The following is a 20,625-nucleotide window of genomic DNA, read 5'->3' as shown; positions in this document are numbered from 1 at the left end:
GAAGAGAAGAAGAAGATGTAAAGGTTTGCTATCTGACCCGACCCCGACGGCACCCGATAACATGTGTTGGGTTCGGGGTCGGGTCGGGTTGCACTTCCAGGCCCAGCATTCGGGCTCGGTCAGGTTTCCTTTGCAGACCTTTAATTCCAGGAAGCGGGTGTCAAAGGCACTCCCGCTCTGACCTCAGCTGCTGCTGCGATCAAGCACTAACTGTCCAATTAGCATCCCACCGGTGGACATTTGAATAAAAAAGGTGTGGGCAGTAAGGCCAGGGTCGGTGGGAGCAGGGCAAGAGCCAGAAGAAGGTGCTGACAAGCAGTTTAAAGGTCAGCCTGCACCTTCAGTGGCTCTGGGAATGATGCAAGGCACTCAAAGGAAAGAAAGAGGAAAAGGAATCCAAAATAAGGACACTGTGAACCAGGCTGATCGGAACGATGAACCTGCTTCTGACCTTACGGGCGACCCACCAGACCATCAAGAGAGTACCTGTGCTCTGGCTCGGACTGTAGAGGAGTCCATCCAGGCCATGAGTGCTGCCATGTCCCTCTCCTCTGCGCGACTGGCTTCTTCCATTAGAGATTGGTGACCCTTATGCAGAATCAGCTCCAGCAGACCAACCAGTGGCTACCGGAGATGCGCAGAGACTTGCACACCATCGCATTGCCAATGAGTTCCATGCATCAGTGTCAATGCAGAGAGGGACAAGGCACCTGGCGTCTCCTCCAGGTGTTCAGCCCTCTCAAGTCAGCAAGGAGGCCCAAATGTGCCTCATGACGGCAGAGGAGCAGCAGCACTCTGCATCTGGGGAGTCCTCTCAGGGCGCTCTTGATGCAGACAGCAGCTCCTTGGCCCTTCTGATAGTGACACCGGTGCCTCAAATTGCCCCGATAACAGAGGGTGCTCCTGAGACTCTTCAGGTTCACCTCAATATGCCGAGACCCTCACGGCCTTGGGCAGCCAGAGGACGGCCACCAAGGTCATCCTGTTCAGCCACGGGTCAGCCTGATCAGCCACCTGCCTCTGCTGTAGCTGACAACGAAGGGAGATTAACACGTAGGAGCACTCGGAAAAGATTTAAGAAATCACTGTAACGGCACTTGGGTTCCACTGGCGTGATTTAAATTAATGTTAATATATGTATAACCTCACATAAGCTTTATTAAATTACTCTTTTTGCTTACTAATGCCTCAATTAAGTGATGTACACAGCAATATGTATTTGTGTGATATGGAGACTTAAGAACAAAGAACAAAGAACAAAGATAATTACAGCACAGGAACAGGCCCTTCGGCCCTCCAAGCCTGCGCCGATCCAGATCCTCTCTCTAAACATGTCGCCTATTTTCTAAGGTTCTGTATCTCTTTTCTTCCTGCCCATTCATGTATCTGTCTAGATACATCTTAAAAGACTCCATCGTACCCGCATCTACCACCTCCGCTGGCAATGCGTTCCAGGTGCCCGCCACCCTCTGCGTAAAGAACTTTCCACGCATATCCCCCCTAAACTTTTCCCCTTTCACTTTGAACTCGTGTCCTCTAGTAATTGAAACCCCCACTCTGGGAAAAAGCCTCTTGCTATCCACCCTGTCTATACCTCTCATGATTTTGTACACCTCAATCAGGTCCCCCCTCAACCTCCGTCTTTCTAATGAAAATAATCCTAATCTACTCAACCTCTCTTCATAGCTAGCGCCCTCCATACCAGGCAACATCCTGGTGAACCTCCTCTGCACCCTCTCCAAAGCATCCACATCCTTTTGATAATGTGGCGACCAGAACTGTACGCAGTATTCCAAATGTGGCCGAACCAAAGTCCTATACAACTGTAACATGACCTGCCAACTCTTGTACTCAATGCCCCGTCCGATGAAGGAAAGCATGCCGTATGCCTTCTTGACCACTCTATTTACCTGCGTTGCCACCTTCAGGGAACAGTGGACCTGAACACCCAAATCTCTCTGGACATCAATTTTCCCCAGGACTTTTCCATTTACTGTATAGTTCACTCTTGAATTGGATCTTCCAAAATGCATCACCTCGCATTTGCCCTGATTGAACTCCATCTGCCATTTCTCTGCCCAACTCTCCAATCTATCTATATTCTGCTGTATTCTCTGACAGTCCCCTTCACTATCTGCTACTCCACCAATCTTAGTGTCGTCTGCAAACTTGCTAATCAGTCCACCTATACTTTCCTCCAAATCATTAATGTATATCACAAACAACAGTGGTCCCAGCACGGATCCCTGTGGAACACCACTGGTCACACGTCTCCATTTTGAGAAACTCCCTTCTACTGCTACTCTCTGTCTCCTGTTGCCCAGCCAGTTCTTTATCCATCTAGCTAGTACACCTTGGACCCCAAGCGCCTTCACTTTCTCCATCAGCCTGCCATGGGGAACCTTATCAAACGCCTTACTAAAGTCCATGTATATGACATCGACAGCCCTTCCCTCATCAATCAACTTTGTCACTTCCTCAAAGAATTCTATTAAGTTGGTAAGACATGACCTTCCCTGCACAAAACCATGTTGCCTATCACTGATGAGCCCATTTTCTTCCAAATGGGAATAGATCCTATCCCTCAGTATCTTCTCCAGCAGCTTCCCTACCACTGACGTCAGGCTCACCGGTCTATAATTACCTGGATTATCCCTGCTACCCTTCTTAAACAAGGGGACAACATTAGCAATTCTCCAGTCCTCCGGGACCTCACCCGTGTTTAAGGATGCTGCAAAGATATCTGTTAAGGCCCCAGCTATTTCCTCTCTCGCTTCCCTCAGTAACCTGGGATAGATCCCATCCGGACCTGGGGACTTGTCCACCTTAATGCCTTTTAGAATACCCAACACTTCCTCCCTCCTTATGCCGACTTGACCTAGAGTAATCAAACATCTGTTCCTAACCTCAACATCCGTCATGTCCCTCTCCTCGGTGAATACCGATGCAAAGTACTCGTTTAGAATCTCACCCATTTTCTCTGAGTCCAAGCATAACATTCCTCCTTTGTCCTTTAGTGGGCCAATCCTTTCTCTAGTTACCCTCTTTCTCCTTATATATGAATAAAAGGCTTTGGGATTTTCCTTAACCCTGTTTGCTAAAGATATTTCATGACCCCTTTTAGCCCTCTTAATTCCTCGTTTCAGATTGGTCCTACATTCCCGATATTCTTTCAAAGCTTCGTCTTTCATCAGCCGCCTAGACCTTATGTATGCTTCCTTTTTCCTCTTAGCTAGTCTCACAATTTCACCTGTCATCCATGGTTCCCTAATCTTGCCATTTCTATCCCTCATTTTCACAGGAACATGTCTCTCCTGCACGCTAATCAACCTCTCTTTAAAAGCCTCCCACATATCACATGTGGATTTACCTTCAAACAGCTGCTCCCAATCTACATTTCCCAGCTCCTGCCGAATTTTGGTATAGTTGGCCTTCCCCCAATTTAGCACTCTTCCTTTAGGACCACTCTCGTCTTTGTCCATGAGTATTTTAAAGCTTACGGAATTGTGATCACTATTCCCAAAGTAGTCCCCTACTGAAACTTCAACAACCTGGCCGGGCTCATTCCCCAACACCAGGTCCAGTATGGCCCCTTCCCGAGTTGGACTATTTACATACTGCTCTAGAAAACCCTCCTGGATGCTCCTTACAAATTCTGCTCCATCTGGACCTCTAACACTAAGCGAATCCCAGTCAATGTTGGGAAAATTAAAATCTCCTATCACCACCACCCTGTTGCTCCTACATCTTTCCATAATCTGTTTACATATTTGTACCTCTATCTCACGCTCGCTGTTGGGAGGCCTGTAGTACAGCCCCAACATTGTTACCGCACCCTTCCTATTTCTGAGTTCTGTCCATATTGCCTCACTGCTCGAGTCCTCCATAGTGCCCTCCTTCAGCACAGCTGTGATATCCTCTTTGACCAGTAATGCAACTCCTCCACCCCTTTTACCTCCCTCTCTATCCCGCCTGAAGCATCGATATCCTGGGATATTTAGTTGCCAATCATGCCCTTCCCTCAACCAAGTCTCAGTAATAGCAATAACATCATACTCCCAGGTACTAATCCAAGCCCTAAGTTCATCTGCCTTACCTACTACACTTCTTGCATTAAAACAAATGCACCTCAGACCACCAGTCCCTTTATATTCATCATCTGCTCCCTGCCTGCTCTTCCCCTTAGTCACACTGACTTCATTATCTAGTTCCTTACAGGCTTTTGTTACTACCTCCTTACTGTCAACTGACCTCAATTGGTTCCCATCCCCCTGCCACATTAGTTTAAACCCTCCCCAACAGCGTTAGCAAAAGCACCTCCAAGGACATTGGTTCCAGTCCGGCCCAGGTGTAGACCGTCCAATTTGTAATAGTCCCACCTCCCCCAGAACCGGTCCCAATGTCCCAAAAATCTGAACCCCTCCTTCCTGCACCATCTCTCAAGCCACGCATTCATCCTGACTATTCTTTCATTTTTACTCTGACTATCACGTGGCACTGGTAGTAATCCTGAGATTACTACCTCTGAGGTCCTACTTTTTAACTTGGCTCCTAACTCCCTAAACTCTGCTTGTAGGACCTCATCCCGTTTTTTACCTATATCATTAGTGCCTATGTGCACAATGACAACTGGCTGTTCACCCTCCCCCTTTAGAATGTTCTGCAGCCGATCTGAGACATCCCTGACCCGTGCACCTGGGAGGCAACATACCATTCGGGAGCCACGTTTTCGACCACAGAACCGCCTATCTACTCCCCTTACAATCGAATCCCCTACGACTATAGCCCTTCCACTCTTTTTCCCGCCCTTCTGAACAGCAGAGCCAGCCACGGTGCCATGGACCTGGCTACTGCTGCCTTCCCCTGGTGAGCCATCTCCCTCAACAGTATCCAAAACGGTATACTTGTTTTGGAGGGAGATGACCGCAGGGGACTCCTGCGCTGCCTTCCTGCTCTTTCTCTGCCTTTTGGTCACCCATTCCCTTTCTCCCTCAGCAATCCTAATCTGCGGTGTGACCAATTCACTAAACGTGCTATCCACGACCTCCTCAGCATCGCACATGCTCCAAAGTGAGTCCATCCGCAGCTCGAGAGTCGTCATGCGGTCTAACAAGAGCTGCAGTTGGACACACTTCCTGCACGTGAAGGAGTCAGGGACATCAGCCATGTCCCTGAGCTCCCACATTGAGCAAGAGGAGCATGACACGGGTCTGAGATCTCCTGCCATTTTTAATCTTAAGCTTAACTTAGTTAAATGAAAAAGGAACGAAAAGTTTTTACCAATCACAATAAAACCAGAGAAATCGAAAAAGCCTTACCTTATAAACACCCCACCGAGTCCTTTTTTTTTGGTTAGAGGAGGAGGGCGGGTGGGAGACACGACAAGTGTGGTGTCTCGGGTTCAGAAACCGCCCAAATATATAGTGTTTTACTTACCCAGCAGCCCCCTGGCCTCCGCCGAAAAACAAAAGGAAATTCAATTTACTTTCAAACTGACCTTCCCAGCTGCTCACTCGCTCACACTCTGCTCCCGAAAAAGCTGCTGCAATGAAAGGAAAGTTATTTTAAACCGCCCAAATATATAGTGTTTTACTTACCCAGCAGCCCCCTGGCCTCCGCCGAAAAACAAAAGGAAATTAAATTTACTCTCAAACTGACCTTCCCAGCTGCTCACTCGCTCACACTCTGCTCCCGAAAAAGCTGCTGCAATGGATTTACACTAGTGGGCCATGGTGTGTGAGATGAAAAGATGGGCCATCGCCAATGTGCCAAGCGCTGATGGGTGAGTGCTTTTAGGATTCCAGCAGACGTGAATGCCTGCGGTTAGATTGACATGTCCATCGTTGTCAGACTACATGGCTCATAAACTTTGGGTCAGGAGAAATGCCTGAATATTACAGCCTCCCGAGCCTTCCTGGCACCCAACTGCTCAGAACCTCCAAGTGCTTTCCCAGGCTGTCCAGGTGGCTGCACCTCCCCTTCGTCAAACCCTTCACCCTCCTCGCCTGAGGATGCCTTATGCTGCACCATGTCCTCAGCAGCCAGGGCATCCCCCCTCTGCAGTGCCAAGTTATGTAGGACAAATTGGACATTCAACGAGTGAAATCCCTTCCGGTTAATGAAGGCCCCTGGCTGGCCTGCAGGAGCTCTGATGTAGAGGCTTGCTACCTGACCTGAACCCGACGGGACCCGGCAACATGTGTCGGGTTCGGGTCTGGCCCATCTTCAGGCTCCGGCTTTCGGGCTCGGGTTGGGTCGGGCCGAGTCCAAGTCGAGCCGTGTCGGGTCGGGCTGGACACATAGGGTCAGTGCTGTGCTGGTAAGTATTAAAAATAAAAAACTTACCTGAGCTGGGAGTCTGGTACGAAACTGAGTCTGCGCAGTGAGCGAGTGACGTCACTATGACGTCATCACGCATGCGCTGCTGCTTCGTGGAGGTTCCGAGTCAGGCGGTAAGTAAACGGATGAACGGGTCGGACTCGGGTCGAGTCAGGGCGGGCTCAGGTTGGGTTGGGCTTGGGGCAAAAGCGGAGGGACTCTGGCCGGATCAGGCTCGGGTCCACGATGGTTCGGTCAGGTTCGGGTCGGGTTCATTTTCCCGAACTAAAGTAGGCCTCTACTCTGATGACCACCTGCATGCAGTCAATGACTCCTTTGACCATGGGGAACCCAGCAATGGCGCTGAAGTCTCTGGCTCTCTCTGCCTGACTGTCCACATCAGTTTTAAATGGTTGGCCCTCCTGAATATGACATCAGTTACAACCTGTATGCAGTGATGGGCAGATGATGATTGGGAGATGCCACACATGTCTCCTATGGCGGCCTGGAATGAGCCTGATGCAGAGAAGTTAAGAGTGACTGTAACCTTGAGAGCCATTGGCATCGGATGGCCACCCACGCAGGTGGAGCTGATCTCTGCTGCCATCATCTCACACAGACATGTCACAGTCTCTCGGGATGGGCGCAGTCTTCTAAGACACTTGCACTCGGACATCTGTAGGAAGCTCGACCGCTGCCGGCACGCCCTGCCTTCTGGGTCGTCTCATCTCCTCGCAGGTCGTGCCGGCCAGTCCACTTATGGTCTTCTGCCCCTCCCCCATCAGCAGGTTGCACCTGCAGGTGGCCAAGAGGTTGCTGATGTCCTTGGCCACTTGCTCGCCTGTCCCTCCTTCTCCGGTTCTCTTCCTCACTGGAGGACCCTCCTCCAGAATGGAAAATGCCCATGACAGCAATGTCCCAAAAAAGTAATGGGGAGAGCTTTGTACTGCTTGCTGCGAGGAAAGGCACTCTCCTCCCCACCATACCCCCTAGAAATCTCAGCAGGTATGGTCCGGCCAGGAGTATCACTCAAGTGAGCCCTGGTGAGCATGCAATATCAGTCCAGAACATTAAATTCAATAAAAGCAAAATACTGCAGATGCTGGAAATCTGAAATAAAAACAGAAAGTGCTGGAAATACTCAGGAGGTCAGGCAGAATCTGTGGAGAGAGAAGCAGAGTTAATGTTTCAGGTCTGTGACCTTTCATCAGAACTGGTAAAGGTTAGAAAAGAATTAGGTTTTAAGCAAGTGAAGGGGTGGGGTGGGGTGTTGGTGGGGAAGAGAACAAAAGGGAAGGTGTGTGATAGGGCAGAGGGCAGGAGAGATTAAATAACTAAGCTGTCCTGGGACAAAGACAAAGAGTATGTTCACAGAATCACAGAATCGTTACAATGCATAAGGAGGCCATTCGGCCCATCGTATCTGCACCGGCTCTCTGAAACAGCAACTCCCTCAGTTCCATTCCCCTGCCTTCTCCCCATAATCTTGCACATTCTTCCTTTTCATATAACTGTCTAATTCCCTTTTGAATGCTTCAATTGAACCTGCCTCCGCCACATTCTCAGGTAGCGCATTTCAGACCTTAACCACTTGCTGCGTGAAAAGGTTTTTCCTCGTGTCACTTTTGCTTCTCTTACCAAATACTTTCAATCTGTGCCCTCGTTCTCGATCCTTTCATGAGTGGGAACAGTTCCTCTCTATCTACTCTGAACAGACGTCTCATGATTTTGAATACCTCTATCAAATCACCTCTCAGCCTTCTCTTCTCCAAGGAAAACAGTCCAAACTTCTACAATCTTTCTTCATAACTGAAATTCCTCATCCCTGGAAACATTCTCGTGAATCTTTTCTGTACTCTCTCTAACACCGTCACCTCTTTCCTAAAGTGCAGTGCCCAGAATTGAATGCTGAGGCCGAACTAGTGTCTTATACAAGTTCAACATAACTTCCTTGCTCTTGTACTCTATGCCCCTATTAATAAAGCCCAGGATTCTGTATGCTTTATTAATTGCTCTCTCAACCTGTCCTGCCACCTTCAATGACTTATGTACATATACACCCAGGTCCCTCTGCTCCTGCACCCCCTTTAGAATTGTACCCTTTATTTTATATTGTCTCTCCATGTTCTTCCTACCAAAATGAATCACTTCACATTTCTCTGCATTGAATTTCATCAGCCACCTGTCTGCCCATTTGACCAACTTGTCTATGTCCTTTTGAAGTTCTACACTATCCTCCTCACAGTTCACAATGCTTCCAAGTTTCGTTTATCTGCAAACTTTGAAATTGTGCCCTGTACACCAAGGTCTAGGTCATTAATATCTATCAGGAAAAGCAAGGGTCCCAACACTGATCCCTGGGGAACTCCACTACAAATCTTCCTCCAGCCTGTAAAACATTCATTAACCAGTATTTTTTGTTTCCTGTCAGTCAGCCAATTTCGTATCCATGTTGCTACCGTCCCAAAATTATGGCCAGTGCCTCTGCGATTTCCACCCTCATTTCCCTCAGTATCCTTTGGTGCATCCCTTCCGGGCCTGGTGTTAATGCTTGTGCTGAAAGACAAAGCATTAGAACAAAGAGAGTGTTAATAGCAGAATAATGAGCAGCTCTGTCTACATGAAAAAGAGGCACATGGTTAAAAAATAAAATAATATAATATAAAAATATTTTTTTAAAAGGCCAGTCACGCTCTGAAATTATTGAACTCAATGTTGAGTCTGAAAGGCTGTAGAGTGCCTAATCGAAAGATCAGCTGCTGCTCCTCGAGCTTGCGTTGATATTCACTGGAAGACTGGAGCAGGCCAAGGTCAGACATGTGAGCATGAGAGCAGGGGAGGGGAGTGTGAAATGGCAAGCAACCGGATGCTCGGGATCATTCTTTTGGACTGAGCGGAGGTGTTCTGCAAAGCGGTCACCAATCTGCATTTGGTCTTCCCAATAAATACATAAATACATCCGAATTAGGAGCAGAAGTAGGCCTTCAGCATAAAAAACAGGCATAACTAGGAACCATGTGGGTACCCATAGGATTGCTTTTTGTGGGATAAGTAGAACATTCCTTGTTTCAGTCCTACTCAGGCCCCCTCCCCCTACTCTTTTTCCGGTACATTGATGACTGTATCGGTGATGCTTCCTGCTTTCGCCCCAAACTGGAAAACTTTATCAACTTTGCTTCTAATTTCCACCCTTCTCTCACCTTTACATGGTCTATAACACTTCCCTTCCCTTCCTCAACTTCTCTGTCTCCATCTCTGGGGATAGGCTGTCTACTAATAGTCATTGTAAGCCTACCAACTCACATGGCTACCTTGACTACACTTCCTCACATCCTGTTTCCCGTAAGGACTCCATCCCATTCTCCCTGTTTCTCCATCTCTGATGCATCTGTTCTAATGATGCAATCTTCCATAACAGCGCTTCTGACATGTCTTCCTTTTTTACTCACCCGAGGATCCCCCACCCCCCCCACTTTGGTTAACAGGGCCCTCAACAGTGTCCAACCTATTTCCCCCACTTCTGTCCTCACCCCTTCCCCTCCCTCCCAAAACTGCGACAGGGTGCCCCTTGTCCTCACTTACCACCCCACCAGCCTCCACATCCAAAGGATCATCCTCCACCATTTCTGCCACCTCCAGCGTGATGCCACCACCAAACACATCTTCCCCTCCTCTCCCCTATCAGCATTCCGAACGGATTGTGCCCTCCGCGACACCCTGCTCCACTCTTCCATCATGCTGGACACCTCGTCCCCTTCCCACGGCACCTTCCCATGCAATCCCAGGAGGTGCAATACCTGCCCATTTACCTCCTCTCTCCTCACCATCCAAGGCCCCAAACACTACTTCCAGGTAAAGCAGTGATTTACTTGTACTTCCTTCAATTTAGTATCCTGCATTTGCCGCTCACAATGCAGTTGCCTCTATATTGGGGAGACCACATGCAGATTGGCTTTGCAGAACACCTCCACTCTGTCCAAAATCATGACCCTAAGCTTCCGGTTGCTTGCCATTTCAACACCCCTCCCTGCTCTCATGTCCACATTTCTGTCCTTGGCCTGCTCCAGTGTTCCAGTGAATATCAACGTAAGCTCGAGGAGCAGCACTTGATCTTTCGATTAGGCACGCTACAGCCTAGCGGACTGAACATTGAATTCAATGATTTCAGAGCATGACTGGCCTTTTTTATATTTTTAATTTTATTTTTTAAACATGTGCCTGTTTTTCATGTAGACAGAGCTGCTCATTATTCTGCTATTAACACTCTCTCTGGACTAATGCCTTGTCTTTTCACCACAAGCATTAACACACTCTTTGCCTTTATCCCAGAACAGCTTTGTTATTTAATCTCTCCTGCCCTCTGCCCTATCACACATCTTCCCTTTTGTTCTCTTCAGCCTGCCTACCCCGCTTCACTTGCTTAAAACCTAATTCTTTTCTAACCTTTGCCAGTTCTGATGAAAGGTCACAGACCTGAACTGTTAACTCTGCTTCTCTCTCCACAGATGCTGCCTGGCCTGCTGAGTATTTCCAGCACTTTCTGTTTTTGAGGTAGCATTGAATTTAAAGTAAATAAAGACACAAAACACAAAATATCCATTACCTCAGATGCCCTCATTGAGGGATTTGTTGACGCTCATTTAAACCTGCTGAGTATGCGACCATCCCCTCCCCACCCCACTCCCTGTGGCCAGTGCACATCCCATAATATGGCAAGGTGGGGTAAAATTGCATTCAATTGCCTTTTTAATTACCTGAATTGGCCTTTGATTGGCTTTAATCGGATGGCGAGTGGAGTTCCCATCTCGCCTGCCGTCCAATGTCCGTAAAATGGCATACTGGCGTCATGACATCAGGGACCTGATCCGACGTCATCACCCACCACTTTACGCTCCAGCTGTCTCCAAGGACGTCCGATTTCTGCAGGTAAAATTCCGGTCAAAGACTACGATGAGTAGCTGCAACAGAGTTCTTCAGCTGTAGCCGCAGAAAGCGATGCAAATTATCTGATTTAACTGTATATATATTTGTCTACCTTGAGGCACAGTGTGGCTTTCGAGCAGAGAGATCGACCATTGACATGCTGTTCTCCCTTCGTCAGATACAGGAGAAATTCCGCGTACAACAGATGCCCCTTTACGTTGCTTTCATTGATCTCACCAAAGCCTCTGACCTCATCAGCAGACGTGGTCTCTTCAGACTACTAGAAAAGATCGGATGCCCACCAAAGCTACTAAGTATCATCACCTCATTCCATGACAATATGAAAGGCACAATTCAGCATAGCGGCGCCTCATCAGACCCCTTTCCTATCCTGAGTGGCGTGAAACAGGGCTGTGTTCTCGCACCTACACTGTTTGGGATTTTCTTCTCCCTGCTGCTCTCACATGCATTCAAGTCTTCAGAAGAAGGAATTTTCCTCCACGCAAGATCAGGTGGCAGGTTGTTCAACCTTGCCCGTCTAAGAGCCAAGACCAAAGTACGGAAAGTCCTCATCAGGGAACTTCTCTTTGCTGACGATGCTGCATTAACATCTCACACTGAAGAGTGTCTGCAGAATCTCATCGACAGGTTTGCGGCTGCCTGCAACAAAATTGGCCTAACCATCAGCCTCAAGAAAACGAACATCATGGGACAGGACGTCAGAAATGCTCCATCCATCAATATCGGCGACCACGCTCTGGAAGTGGTTCAAGAGTTCACCTACCTAGGCTCAACTATCACCAGTAACCTGTCTCTCGATGCAGAAATCAACAAGTGCATGGGAAAGGCTTCCACTGCTGTGTCCAGACTGGCCAAGAGAGTGTGGGAAAATGGCACACTGACACGGAACACAAAAGTCCGCGTGTATCAAGCCTGTGTCCTCAGTACCTTGCTCTATGGCAGCGAGGCCTGGACAACGTATGTCAGCCAAGAGCGACGTCTCAATTCATTCTATCTTCGGTGCCTCCGGAGAAGCCTTGGCATCAGGTGGCAGGACCGTATCTCCAACACAGAAGTCCTCGAGGCAGCCAACATCCCCAGCTTATACACCCTACTGAGTCAGCGGCGCTTGAGATGTCATGACCATGTGAGCCGCATGGAAGATGGCAGGATCCCCAAGGACACATTGTACAGCGGGCTAGTCACTGGTATCAGACCCACCGGTCATCCATGTCTCCGCTTTAAAGACGTCTGCAAACGCGACATGAAGTCCTGTGACATTGATCACAAGTCGTGGGGGTAAGTTGCCAATGATCGCCAGAGCTGGCGGGCAGCCATAAAGGTGGGGCTAAAGTGTGGCGAGTCGAAGAGACTTAGCATTTGGCAGGAAAAAAGACAGAAGCGCAAAGGGAGAGCCAACTGCGAAACAGCCCTGACAGCCAATTTTATCTGCAGCACCTGTGGAAGAGTCTGTCACTCTAGTATTGGCCTTAATAGCCACTCCAGTCGCTGCTCCACAAACCACTGGCCACCTCCAGGCGCTTACCCATTGTCTCCCGAGACAAGGAGGCCAAAGAAGAAGAAGATATTTCAGTCACAACCACAGAATGGTTCCAGTGAAGAGGGGCTTCAGTGACGTGGAGATACTTGAGATACTGGGGATGTTCTCTTTAGAGCAGAGAAATTCAAAGGGAAATTTAATTGAAGTGCTCAAAAAGAGTAAATAAGGAGAGGTGGTTTCCACTGGCAGGAGAGTCAGTAACCAGAGGACAAAGATTTTTGGCAAAAGAACCACAGGGGATATAGGGAGAATTATTTTCCCGCAGCGAGTTGTTATAATATAGAATTTGCTATCTGTAAGGGTGGTGAAAGCAGATTCAATAGTAACTTTCAAAAAGGAATTAGATAAATACTTGAAGGGGAGAACATTGCAGCGCTATTGGGAATGGGACCAATTTGAGGGCTCTTTCAAAGAGCTGGCACAGGCACGATGGGCCGAATGGCTTCCTTCTATGTTGTATCATTCTATGATTCTATGAAATATAAATGAGAATTGAAAGATCATGTACAACACTGTTTCTGGTCTGCAGGGACTTATCTTACTTTAAATACCACCAGTTCAAATTACAGTCCTCACCACTGACACTGTCATTGCTTATCGTGGACAGTGGCCTATATCAGGTGAATGGTGTGCATCATTTTCCATCACCATAAGTGTCAATTACAAAGGTGCCACTTAAAATATATTAAGTGTGTCAACTATTTTGGGCGGTTCAAGCAGAATATTTTTGCTTCATCTGTTCACACCTTGTTAAAGGGCGATTATTATTAAGCATTTTCATGGTGATAGGAACATAAGAGCAGGAATAGGCCATTCAGCCCCTGGAGCCTATTCTGCCAGTTAATTAGATCACGGCTGATATGTTTCTTAACTCTTTTGACCTGCCTTGGTTCTGTAGTCCTTAATACCCTTTGCCTAAAAATAATTAACAATGTGTCCGCTGTAGCTCAGCAGATAGCACTCTTACCGCTGTGGGTTCAAGTCCCACTCCAGAGACTTAAGCACAAACATATAGGCTGACACAGCAGTGCAGTACTGAGGGAGCACTACACTGGTGGTGATGCTATCTTTTGGATGAGACGTTAAACCTAGGCCCCATCTGCCCTCTCAATTAGACATAAAAGGTCCCATAGCACTATTTTGACGAAGAACAGGAGAGTTGTCCCGGGTGTCCTGACCAATATTTATCCCTCAATCAACATCACTGATAAACAGATTATCTGGTCATTATCACATTGCTACTTGTGGGAGCTTGCTGTTTGCAAATTGGCTGTTATGTTGCCGACATAACAGTGACTGCACTTTAAAAAGTACTTCATTGGCTGTAAAGTGCTAAGCAATGTCCTCAGGTCGTGAAAGATGCTGTATAAATGCATGTCTTTCTTTTGTTTACAATTCTCAGTTTTGAAATTTCCAATTGACCCCAACCTCAAGAGCTTTTTGCTCTTGTTTTTGGACGTACTGCCGATCAATCAGCAGATGCTTCGCTCTCTGAAATGCGACTAAAAGTGAGATCGTCACAGTCAGAACATCATAAATAAAAATGTTCCTTAAATATATGTATACTTCACCTGATTCGCGGAAAGTTTTTAGCGATCTCTGCAACAAAGATAGCCAAGTTAGTAATTTTGTTTTTATTTATCCAAAAGGTGGTGAGATTTGGCATATAAGCAAACTTAATGTGAGAAGTGAAATTGTTGTCATCCAAAATCAAGGTAGTTAATTTTGTCAGCTCCCCAAGCTGTGAAAGGTTTCTGCAATGCCATAGCTGAGGAACACAAATGTCACCAGTGGACAGGCGGAATAAAATGAGTTGACTGATTGACTCCAGCAATATGCATGCTTATACAAGATGAAATTCTGCCATCCTAAACTAACTATAGTATGAGCGATGTACCGGCAGGTTCTAAGCAGACTCAGGGGAACGGAGAGCTGATTAAATCGTTAGGTGATGCTCCTCATTTACCAATTCAAGGCAAGAGGAACATTCATCATTATAAAATCATCCTCCCCTTCTACTTATTGGAGTTTATATATAAATCCAAACTCTAGGCTATTTGGCAAACTAATTCTTAAGTGGCAAAGTAAAATCTGCCTTCTTAGGTGGATGTAAAAGATCCCATGATACTATTTTGAAGAAATAGTTCACCCCGGTGTCCTGGCCAATATTTATCCCACAACCAACATCACAAAAATAGATTTATCTGGTCATTATCACTTTGCTGTTTGTGGGAGCTTGTTGTGTGAAAATTCGCTGCCACGTGTCCTATAGTACAACAGTGACTACACTTCAAGAGTACTTTGTTGGCCTGTAAAGCACTTTGGGAAGTCCTATGGTCATGAAAGGAGCTATAGAAATGCAAGTTTTTCTTTTTCTTTCTAGAAGATGCACATAGTTTGGATGGATTTGGTATCCATATTACAACAAAAGTTATGAAGTCATTCTAAACCATTATAAATCACTGGTTAAAGTGTGCGTATGATAGATGTCAGGTAGATAATGAAATGGAGAACCAGGCTGAATATAGAAGGTTCAGAAGGGAAGTGAAAAAGCAAATAAGAGAAACAAAGAGAGAGTATGAAAAGGCACTGGCAGCTAACATAAAGGGAATCCCAAAGTCTTCGAGAGGTATATAAATAGTAAAAGGGTGGTAAAATGTGGAGTGGGGCTGATTAGGGATCAAATGCGGGATTTACACATGGAGGCAGGGGGAATAGCTGAGGGATTAAATGAATACTTTGCATCTGTCTTTACCAAGGAAGAAGATGCTACCCAGGCCATGGCGAAAGAGGAAGTAATTAATACACTAGAAGAATTTAAAATTGATAAGGAAGAGGTATTAGATAGACTGTCTATAGTGCACAAGAGCAAGGAGGTTATGTTGAACTTGTGTAAGACACTAGTTCGGCCTCAGCTGGACTATTGCATCCAGTTCTGGGATCCACATTTAAGGAAAGATGGAAAGCATTGGAGAGAGTGCAGAAAAGATTCATGAGAATGGTTCCAGGGATGAGGAACTTCATTTATGAAGATAGCCTGGAGAAGTTGGGACAGTTTTCTATCGAAAAGAGAAGGTGGAGAGGTGATTTGATAGAGGTATTCAAAGTCATGAGGGTTTTGGACAGAATAAATATGGAAAAACTTCCCACTTGTGAAAGGATCAAGAATGAGAGATTTAAGGTAATTGGCAAAACAATCAATGGTGACATGTGGGAAAACTTTTTGACACAGCAGTGGTTAGGATTTAGAAAGCACTGCCAGAGAGTACAGTGGAGGCAGGTTCAATCGAGGCATTCAAAAGGGAATTAGATAGTTACCTGAAAAGGAAAAATGTACAGGGTTATGGGAGAAGGCAGGGGAATGGCACTAAGTGAATTGCTCACTCGGAGAGCCAATGCAGACACGATGGGCTGAATGGCCTCCTTCTGTGCTGTAACATTTCTGTGATTCTGTTAGACCTCAACTGGAGTATTATGCCCAATTCTAGGCACCACACTATAGTCAAGGCCTAGGAGAGGATGCAGAGGAGATTGACTTGAATGGTACCAGGGATGAGGGACATCAGTTATGTGGAGAGACTAGAGATTGTTCTCTATGGAACAGAGAAGGTTAAGGGTTGATTAAAAGAGGTGTACATAATTATGAGGTGTTTTGAAAGAGTAAATAGGGAGAAACTGTTGCCACTGGCAGGAGGGTTAGTTACAAGAGTACATGGAATTAAGGTAACTGGCAAAAGCAACAGTGAGGAGATGAGGAGAAATTTCAGGCAGTGAGTTGTTCTGCTGCCTTCTCCTGATAACCCTGTGCATTCTTCCTTTTCAGGTAACTATCTAATTCCCTTTTGAATGCCTCGATTGTACCTGCCTCCACCGCACTCTTTGGCAGTGCTTTCCAAATCCTAACCACTTGCTGTGTCAAAAAGTTTTTCCTCATGTCGCCATTGCTTATTTTGCCAATTACCGTAACTCTCTCATTCTTGATCCTTTCACAAGTGTGAACAGTTTCTCCCTATTTACTCTGTCTAGACCCCTCATGATTTTGAATGCCTCTATCAAATCACCTCTCAGCCTTCTCTTCTCTAAGGAAAACAGTCCCAACTTCTCCAGTCTATCTTTGTAGTGGAAGCAGATTCAATAGTAACTTTCAAAGGGGAATTGGATAAATACTTGAAGGGGAAAATATTTCATGGCTATGGGGAAAGTGGGGGGGGGGGGGGTAGTGGTTTGGGTCTAATTGGATAGCTCTTTCAAAGTGCTGGCACAGACACAATGGGCCGAGTGGCCTCCTTCTGTGCTGTATATTTCTAGAATTCTACTCCATATAATATAGTCACAATTCAACAATGACCTGTGTAACATATCTAAAAATGAAATACTATCAAGAAACAGCAAGGTGTTACCCTTTTCTTCTGTGTTCATCCTGCCAAGGGAGGCTTGCGTTGGGAAACAGAAGACTTTCTGATTCTTGGCCAGTATCAATGTTAAGCACTCCCAGGACAAGAATAACACAGCCAACTGGAATGTAATGCTCTTGCTATTCTGCCTCAGTAATCTGCTTAATGCCTAAACCTAGCCCCTGCCCTCCCTACTTACTAGTGTGCATTTTAAGTTTCCTCAAACCAAACAGCCCTTAGACTTTCTAAGTGAGATTGGCAAGTTGACAAGAGATTTTGCATTGGAGGTCTGGGCGCATGTTGAGAATGTCTATTGAGAAATTGTACACCTCAGCTCACAGTTTTCTGTCTATGGGTAGAAAATATTGGGTAGGAGTTGTACAGTTTCCTCAAATACATATCTTGCATGCTTCAGAAGTGCCAAAGAAGAAAATCTCCTTCAGTCCCAAGTAGAGACAGTTTTGCACTATGGGTCTACACCCACTCATAACTGGGTAATACTGTCAGATAGAGTTGCCAGGACTGCATGATTGCCCCAGAATCTCTAGGAATTAAAGGTCAACCTCCAGCATGCTGCTGTGAGCAAACCCTGGAGAACAAGCATAGAGGCATTTAAAAAATTGGTGTTTTTAAAACAAAAATTCTTTGAACACTGAAGGGGTTAAGTAGGCATAAAATGTAAATTAGAAAGGCAACTCAGCAGAATATAGTTAGGTCAGGATGGGAAAAAGACAAACAAGCTGCTAGGGCAAACAGCAAAGTAGGGAGTGAATGTTGAAGCCAGAACTGGCCCAGGCTGCACAATCAGCAGACTGTGGAATGTTTAACTAGCGTGAAACAAAGAGATAAAGGACCAAGACTGGAGACATCTGTTGTGAGCACTGATAAGACTAGAGCTGTGTATTCATAAGGGTGTATGATCAATTATCCATTGTTTGACCATATTGTGTGACAAGAGCAATATATAAGTTTATATCTTTGAGTGTAAAATCAGAGTGCTATCTCAGACTGCCTGAGATGGTCTCTCCCTGCATACGCTTGAATAAACAATCGAAACCTGTACCTGAGTCTCCTCGTGTGGTGACTGAGTTGTCCCACAACAAACACTTTTGTTTACTAGTCAGAAAAATATTGGATATTGGAAAAAAGGCTGTTTGACTGATAGTCAAGAATCATCCAATTGGGTAATGAAGAGTCTATTTACTAGATGCTTTGTGTGGGAAGGTGGGGTGCCATGAGGATGCATGTGTTGAGTGACCAATGGCAGGATTGTGGGGGTGAGGTGGCTGGAGGCAGTAGGTGTGATGACACCTCCAGGAATATGTCCAACCAGAGTAGCCAACTCATTTTGCATTGGATCCATATATCTAACAGAGTAACAAGACATTCATCCCATCACTCTGCATTGGATTTCAACCCATCTCATAGAAGTGATATGTAAGTATCACCCAGTAAACTGCTCCTGACCTCTTCCTACTGTAACCCCGATTCCCTGTCACTCTATGGTTTCTTTCCCCATATCCCCATTTTCTTTTCAAGTCATCTTTTCCATGAAACCCACTATTGCTCCCTTAATAACCTTCCCACTCATCTCCTGAGCAGTCAAGTTCCTTTCCTGGCTCCCATGCTAGCTGACATTAATAGCTTTCTTCCCTTACTTACTACCAACTACTACTTTCAAAACCACCATCATCATGGTTGTCCTCAAAAGACCAACCATTAATCCATTCATTCTCTCCAATTACTATCCTGTCTCTAACTCATGTTTCCTGTCTTAGACCCTCAAGTGCATTGTTCCAGTTTCCTGGGTCAGGCTACTGGTGCAATCCTGACCACCAAAGGGAGGTTGTCATCGCTGGGGCTGCCACACACTAGTGAGGCCACCACTGCCTCAATGCAAGAGGCAAATTGAAAGAGCAGAACATAATAACATAAGGAATAGAATCAGGAGTAGGGCATACATGAGCTACTCCGCCATTCAGTGAGATCATGGCAGAACTTCTACCTCATCTCCACTTTCCTGCCCTATCCCCATATCCCTTGATTTCCTTACTGCCCAAAAACTTACTGATCAGTCTTGAATATACTCAATGACAGTGCATCCACAGCCCTCTAGGGTAGAGAATTCCAAACATTCACAACCCTTTAAGTGAAGAAATTTCTTCTCACCTCAGTCCTAAATGGCCGACCCTTTATCATAAGACGTGACACCTAGTTCTAGACTCTCCAGCCAGGGGAAACATCCTCCCAGCACCTACCCTGTGAAGCTCTCGAAAAAACTAAGAAACGTCTCAAAGATCAGAATGTTCGTGCTTTTGAAATAGACCGAAGGTCTCCACAAGAAGGTGAGTAGGGGCTGGAAATGGAGGAAAAGGAGGCTGGTACAAGGCCCTCTCCTGTCATTGGGGGATCTAAGATCGTTATCGCCACTCTTTGGGGTCCACTGTCATCTTCGCCATGGCAACCCCAGGGAACAGAGGTAACCAGGGCTGACAGGAGGGAATTGCATTTAGTGAAATCTAATTTTATCAGCAAATTTTATTGAGAGGGGGATATAGCTGCAAGTATCAGTGAATGGGGGTTTATTTGTTTTACTATGTATGTTTCATTTACTTTTTTCTCCCCACATGTTAATGTTGATTTTGTATTTCCTTTACATTCTTTCTCCTTCCCCCTTTCACACATCCCTTCTCAGGGACACAGAAATCCCCAACTGACTGATTGTGAGATCCCCACTCCCAGGCTTCTGTCAATGCGGAACAGGCACAAGGGGGTGAATGGTCCATTCCTGTACCTAAGTTCATAATGCTTCATAATTGGCTGGGATGAAATATGCAAATCATTTCTACCATAAAATTCTCATCTGTCCCTCTGGAAAAAAATTGGCACTATCTGCCGATATCATGAATGAAATCAGTATCCCCTATTCAAGCACTCCACAGTGCAATGACCCGCTACATCTTCAAGCATAGAATTTTACAGCAAAGAAAGAAGCCATTTGGCCCAACTGGTCTATGCTGGTGTTTTTGCTCCACATAAGCCTCCTCCCACTCTATTTCATTTCACCACATCAGCATAGCCTTCTATTCCTTTCTCCTGTATGTACTTATCTAGATTCCCCTTAAATGCATTGTTAAAGTTAGCCAGTACAAGTGACATGCCCTAAGAGGTATTACATAAATTAATAAGTCAGGGGAGAAAAATTTACTTTCACAAACCTTCAGGTTTTGCAATGACCGCCTTAGTAATCTTGGCAGTTAGTATGATTAGCAGTCAAATTATTAGACAGAAAATATTTAAAGGATACTCATCAAGACAATTGTGGCTGAGGTCAAGTTCTTCAAGACTGTCTGCATGTCGGAGTATTTTAATGAAAGGCATTTCTTGTAGGTTTTGATGAGCAAAAGATAGTCTTCGTATTTGCGTCAT

At 45.8% G+C, this 20,625-nt stretch overlaps 1 protein-coding gene across 1 annotated transcript in view; it reads right to left on the bottom strand.

The window, feature by feature from the left end:
• Window positions 1–20,625, bottom strand: part of LOC137368848 (leucine-rich melanocyte differentiation-associated protein) — a 41,818-nt gene extending 21,193 nt beyond the window's left edge. The window contains exons 1-2 of the mRNA XM_068029055.1: window positions 20,504–20,625; window positions 14,374–14,556 (exon numbers count right to left, since the gene is read on the bottom strand). Of these exons, the coding sequence (XP_067885156.1) occupies window positions 14,374–14,556; window positions 20,504–20,625 (305 nt within the window). The remainder of the gene's footprint in view (window positions 1–14,373; window positions 14,557–20,503) is intronic.

The sequence above is a fragment of the Heterodontus francisci genome, chromosome 4 (assembly GCF_036365525.1).
Source record: "Heterodontus francisci isolate sHetFra1 chromosome 4, sHetFra1.hap1, whole genome shotgun sequence".
Taxonomy (NCBI): domain Eukaryota; kingdom Metazoa; phylum Chordata; class Chondrichthyes; order Heterodontiformes; family Heterodontidae; genus Heterodontus; species Heterodontus francisci.
Note: the sequence above shows the minus strand (reverse complement) of the source record. Positions and strands in the feature narration are given on the sequence as shown.